Source organism: Nematolebias whitei, chromosome 22 (assembly GCF_014905685.2).
Source record: "Nematolebias whitei isolate Nwh7 chromosome 22, NemWhi1, whole genome shotgun sequence".
NCBI classification, from domain to species: Eukaryota; Metazoa; Chordata; class Actinopteri; order Cyprinodontiformes; family Rivulidae; genus Nematolebias; species Nematolebias whitei.
The window spans coordinates 10,761,476-10,767,869 of NC_056519.1; the positions used below are offsets into that span (position 1 = coordinate 10,761,476).

Consider the following 6,394-nt stretch of genomic DNA (forward strand, 5'->3'; position numbering starts at 1 on the left):
AATATTAAGAATGTTGAGCTTTGTTTTTTTGTTTTTTTTCATGTACAGTTTTTCCTTTATTTTTTTTTAATAGTTCGACTTATTATTTTACTCTTCACCACAAATAAGTTTTATTTTGTTTTGTTTTATTTATCATTTTATTTCATTTTTTTTCCTCATTCTGGCTTTTTATCAGGTGAGAAATAGCCCAAACTTATTTAACACTAACCACAGAAATTATCATTTGGAAGAAAATGCAGTGTAAATGCTGAATGACTTGACTGAATTTAGCTAAAGAAGCTAAAAATGTGTGTAAAATAAGCAGACTAAAAGGCTAAAAGGAGCAGAACGCGAACTAAAAACTGGGGGGGGGGGGGACTAACTACAAGTAAAACAGTAGCTGAAAGCTAAATCGAGCAGAACCCTATAGAGAAAATAAAAAACGGTAAGTAGAAAAACATACGCTTAATTAAAATTAATGAAAATGGTAAGGCTAAAAAAACTAAAAAAAAAAAGATATTAAAATTAGCACAAAGGTAGCTGAAAGTAGTCAAACATATGCTAAAGCCAAATTAACAAAACAGGAGCTATTATTACCAAGCTGTAGCTAAAGGTAGAAAAGGGGATGTTGAAGGTCAAAATCAGCAAAACAGTAGCAAAAGTTTAAAGAATTAAGACTAAAAGTATCAAAATAGAAGCTAAAAGCTAAACTAGCATAGACGACAGAAATAGAGAAAGTCTCATGAATCAGTTAATAAAATAAATAGAAATCCTTTATATATTTTAGAAAAATTGAAGAGATCTCAATTTATTTCTACAGAATTTAATTTTAAATATTTTGTGTATGAAAGTTACAAAAAACACAAAATAAATCATAACAACTCCCCAACCCAGGAGGATATTTTCATATATTAATAGTTAAAATAGTGCAATTGTTGTTTTATTATTTCTTTATTTGGGGAACTTTAGTATAAAAACTCCACAAAGCAGGCAACGTCGCAAACTGAGTTCCGAGAGCTGATATTTCCAGAGTGCACGTGAAGGCATCAGTGTGCCGCAGCGGACAACAGACAACAATGTCAAAGAAGAGGACAAGCAGCGTCCCTGTCCACGCTGAGTGACTGGTCATGGCGGGTCGGTGGGGTCACAGTCCTCGCCCCAGCTCCAGGGAGGATGCCGGCCCGCAAACAGCCGCGGAGCTCCCGCAACAAGACAGCGGGGCCGCGGCGGAGCCTCTGCGGGACCTGCCGCGGTGGATGCGGCTCTACCTCTACGGGATGCACGGGGTCACTCTGGATGTCCTGCTCTCGTCGCTGCGGGGGCTTTTCCACAACAAGGACCCCAAGCTGCTGGGCTTTTCCTCCCCGTACCTGTGCGTCATGCACGCGCTCACCCACTTCGCGCTGGAGAAGATCTACACCCAGAAGCGGTGCTTCCGAGCCCGGCCCGTGGTGTTCCACTTCGTCTTCTACCCCTCCGTGTACATCGGGCTGCAGATCCTGATCGGGAACGTGCACATGACGGAGCAGGTGCGCGTGGTGTCCGGGACGCAGCTGGCGGTGCACTACATCCTGGCTCTGTACTTCTCTCAGGTCTTCCACCGAGTTCTGACCCACCTGCAGTACCACCCCTCCTCCACCGCGGACACCCTCTGGAGACGCATCCAGAGCGGCGCGCGCCCCCGCGGGCTCCCCGGCTTTGCGCGCTTCCTCTTCTTCGGGATGCACGGCTTCCTGGACGAGGTGCTCTTCACCTCCTTCTTCAACCTGGTGGAGAAGTCCGACCGGACCCTGGGGGGCCACACGTCCCTGTGGTCCTTCCTGATGTACGGCAGCTGCAGCTTCGCGGTGGAGAAGCTCTACTTCCAGCTGCGCTTCAGCCGCGGCTGGGGCACCCTGCGCAGACTCCCCATCTACATCTGCTTCGCGTACGCGTGGGAGTTCACGTGGGGCCTGGTCCTCAGGCAGTTCGGGGCTTGCTCGTGGGACTACTCCCACTACCCGCACCACTTCATGGGACTGGTGACGCTGCTGTACCTGCCCGGCTGGCTGTGCCTGAGTCTGTACCAGGACGTGCTGTCCGACGTCCTGCTCAGAGTCCGGTGCACCCATGGAAGGAGTCTGGGTGGAGGCCACGAGGAGCTCAATGGACAGGTGCACCTCCACAAGAAGACTCTTTAACGCTGGGGCGCACGCGCATTTCTTACATATCAGAATATTTATTATTATTCTCCTTTTATGGAGGAAAATCAAGACATTTTTATGGTTTGGCACCAAAGGCGAAGCGTGGATCGGGGTTTTTGTTTGTTTGTCTGTTAGCAAAATATCTTGGGACTCGCCGATCGGATTGTAATTAAATCTAACTAAAGTTATCACCAAATGTCCATGTACAACTATTTAATTTTTGGAGTTAGCCTGATTCAAGATGGCCGCCGCAGCCAACTAACCTTAGGGAACACGAAAATTACTACAACTCAGACAGCTTTAGAGATGTTGAGCTAAAATGTGTTGTTATTACCTGAGACTGACCCCCAGCTTATAATCTGAGCGCTGACTCATGAGGTTGATCCACACTTAAAATGTTTCCATTAAAACTATGGGAGACAATGCGTCTGTCTGTTAGCAAAATATCTCTCGAACCACTGGACAGATTCTAATGAAACTCTCAGAAAGTAGTCACTAAGCCTACATCTGGAGCTGGTTAACTTTTGGAGTCTGACAGTTTAGGACAGACGCTACAACCGACGGCTTAAACACAAAAATGCCCATATCTCCCTCAGTTCTGCAAATATTAAGCTGGAATTTGGTGCAGAAGTAGATCAATATTGACATGATGGGAGATATTGCATGAGACTGAGCAGAACCAAAATGGCTACTATTGTTTCTTGACCTAAAATGATAAGTCTGGCATGAAAGGTGGCGGGCGATATGCATTCCTCTAATGGTCGGCCTTTGATGTGTTTTAGACTTTCAGCAAGTTGTTCGCTCTTATTGATTGTCTGATCTGATTGTTATTCTCTAAACCTGCTGTCATTTTTAGCTCACGTAAAATAATTTGACACCTTTACGATCTTATTTTATCAAATTATTTATTTCACCATTTTATTACCATACACATTTTATCTCACTGTGGCAGGTCTGACTGAACTGTGATCAAAAACTAGTCTCTCCACAAAACTGCCACTTTAATACTCTGGTCATTATTTTCAAGACATTCGTTTTGTAATCTAATCCTGCTTTTAATGGGGAAAACCTCTTTAATTTCCCTCAGGTGTTTATTGATGTCCCAGTGTAATTAGAGAAAAGTTCAAATGTAGCAATGAAAACCTTTATAGCAGAATTGATCTTCGGAAGGGAGGTTTTACTGTGAATATTTTATGACGTTGCAGGAGTGCCTTCCTGTGCAAACAGAACTAAAGCTGCACATCACAGTCAGAGTCATAAGAGATGAATGATGCTATTACCGTATTTTTCGGACTATAAGGCAATATCAGTGAACAGGTCTGTTTTCATACAAGGCGCACCTCCCGCTTCGAATGTTATCAGCCATTAAAGTGCCTGTGACGTCAACATTTTGTAATAAATACAAATGCATTTTTGGAAAGATAACATTAATAACATATTGCAAAATAAATTTCAAGCTGCTATGATGCACAGTTGTTGAGATATTTGCATGCACAATAACAGGAAGTGATGTCAAAGGGGATATGCCTGCATGTGAACAGATCATTGCTACAATGGCTAACACAGACAGCAGAGGAGAATCTGACATTTAGATTATTTAGAGTTACTATCAGAGATGAAGAAGAGTCAGGATTTAGATATTGTTTCAATGAAGAAAAGCCAGGAAGTTCCCCTTTTTAAAAAGTTCTCCTTTGATGTCACTTCCTGTTTCACTTTGGCTGCACCAAGTTTAAAGGAAAAGGTGCCAGTTATGTGACAAAATGAATAATATTATGTGTATTTAGCCAAAAATTCTTAAATATTAAAATGTTTTCTTCCATTTTTGTATTTGTAAGATGTGTTTGTCACTGTCACTATAAATGGCCATTACTAGTTGTTATCATCCCCATATGTAGCGGTCAGACTGCCCCTCCAGTACCTCCTAGTGGGTTTAAAGGTACGTTGTTAGCGTTGTTAGTGATGATAATAGGCTACATTGTTAGCGCTCATGATAGGCTTAGGTTCAGAGTAAAGGGTCTGGGGGTTTGGTTTGGGGTCTTGGTTAAGTTTAGGCACAAGGGTAAAAGGGTTAAGTTTAGGGTTGGTACTCTGGGTCAGGTGTAAGGTTAGGTTTAGGAAAAGGGTTACATAAGCTGAAGAACATAAATAAAAATAAACACTTCCTGGTTTACCCCCAGGGCTGTGTTCTAAGTCCCTGTGCAACGCTACCTATTATCAGCCATAATAACGTACCTTAAAACCTACTGGGAGGTAGACGGGATAGTCTGACCACTACATATGGGGATGATAACAACTAATAACGACCATTTAATGGACTGATAACATCCAAAGCCGCTGGCGCACCGGATTATAAGGCTCATTAAGCGAAACTTTATTCAACTCATTCGCAATAACTGTCAACATTGTTCAGTTGTACCACATAAAATCTGTTCAAGGTCAGTAAGCACAACCGGAATTAATACAAAAGGCGCACTGTTGATTTTTGAGAACATTAAAAGATTTTAAGTACGCCTTATAGCCGAAAAATATGGTAGCCTACTTGAATATAGGATTAAAATTGTATTGTGTGGTTTTTTTTTAATGTGTAATTTAGGCCTGTTCTTGTTTCTGAGGGATACATCAAACTAAGGGAAACTAGCACAGTAAAAAATATTCCATTTCCTTTAGATAACGAGTGAGCCCTAAAGTACGGTTGCGGTGTTGTTTTATGGTTTGTTTTGCACTTGGCAGCTACTCTTGACGTTCTTACTGTAAATGATTTATACATCTTGCACTGCACGAGGAACATGATTTTTGCACATCTTGAACACGCTCCACGGCCGAGTAACTGTATTTAAACCGTACTGAACTTTTTGTTTGTGCACTTTTTTGAAGACCAAACCATTTTAAAGAATGAAATGTTTAAGCACCATGCAACTTAATGTAACCAATAAAATAAGATGACAAACAAAACAATATGTTGCTTGCAGTTTTATTCCAATTTTCTTTTTTATGCCAACATCTGTTTCATATTATTCAAGGACAACAAAATGTCTTTCAATGGCAATACAGAGTCCCTGAACGAACTCAGCAGGTATTTTAGCAGATTCGAGGCACAAAGCAAGGAAACCCCACCACATGACGAGCAGTCCCTGAGCCTCGAAACAGTGGAGTTCTGCAGGACACTGAAAAATATAAACACCATAAAAGCAGCAGAACCCAACAACATACCAGGAAGAGTACTGGAGGAATGTGCAGACCATCTTGCCCCTGTGCTGATGGACGTTTTTAACAACTCCCTGAAGCAAGCCATTGTTCCCTCCTTCAAGGCAGCCACAGTCACACCAGAACTTAAGAAACAAACAATAGCCCTAAATGACTATCGCCCGTGGCTTACGCCCGTCATAATGAAGTACGGCAAACGTCTTGTTACGCAACACATCACCTCTGATCTTACTACCTCCTTTGACCCAGTCCAGTTTGCTTACCGCTCCAACTCGCTCAACAGAGGATGCAATCGCCTCAACACTCCACCTGAGCCTGCAACACCTGGAGGAGAAAAACACCCCATGTATGAATGTTGTTTACAACATCACCTTCAGGAACTGGATCCTTGACGTTCTCTCTGACGGACCACAGTCAGTATGGGTGGGGAAGAACGCCTCCTCTGTTCCCCAGGGCTGTGTTCTAAGTCCGCTTCTCTTTACTCTGATGACCTACGGCTGTGTCGCCAGGTCTGAGACCAACCACATCATCAAGTATGCGGATGATACCACGATAGTGGGCCTGATTGCCAACAACAAGGATCAGGCATATCGGGAATAGGTGGCACACCTTGTGAACTGGTGTGGGGAAAATAACCTGGTTCTGAATGTCAACAAAACAGCTCATTATTGACTACAGGAAAATGGAACATCACGTGTCACTGCTCATAAATAACACAGAGAGCACCAGGTTCCTGGGGGTGCACATAACCTATCAGCTGTCTTGGTCAAGAAGCACTAGGTCCCTAGTGAGGAAAGCCCAGCAGCGTCTGTACTTCTTCCGTAGGCTGAAGAGAGCACACCTCCCACCCCATGTCCTCACCACATTCTACAGAGGAACCATCAAGAACACCATGACCAGCTACATCTCAGTTTGGGAAGGAAGCTGCTTGGCTGCAGACTGGAAGGATTTGAGGAGGGTGCTGAGAATGGCAGAGATCATTAGGAAACCCCTCCCATACATCCAGGACATTGGTCTCAGACACTGTC

The 6,394-nt window shown here is 43.2% G+C and overlaps 1 protein-coding gene across 1 annotated transcript; it reads left to right on the top strand.

Annotated features, from left to right (window-relative positions):
• The first annotated feature begins 1,020 nt into the window (after positions 1–1,020).
• LOC119428480 (transmembrane protein 229A) lies at positions 1,021–2,159 on the top strand. The gene has a single exon (XM_037696162.1). It carries the CDS (start codon positions 1,107–1,109, stop codon positions 2,157–2,159), a length of 1,053 nt encoding a protein of 350 aa, XP_037552090.1. The 5' UTR covers positions 1,021–1,106.
• Positions 2,160–6,394: the final 4,235 nt, after the last annotated feature.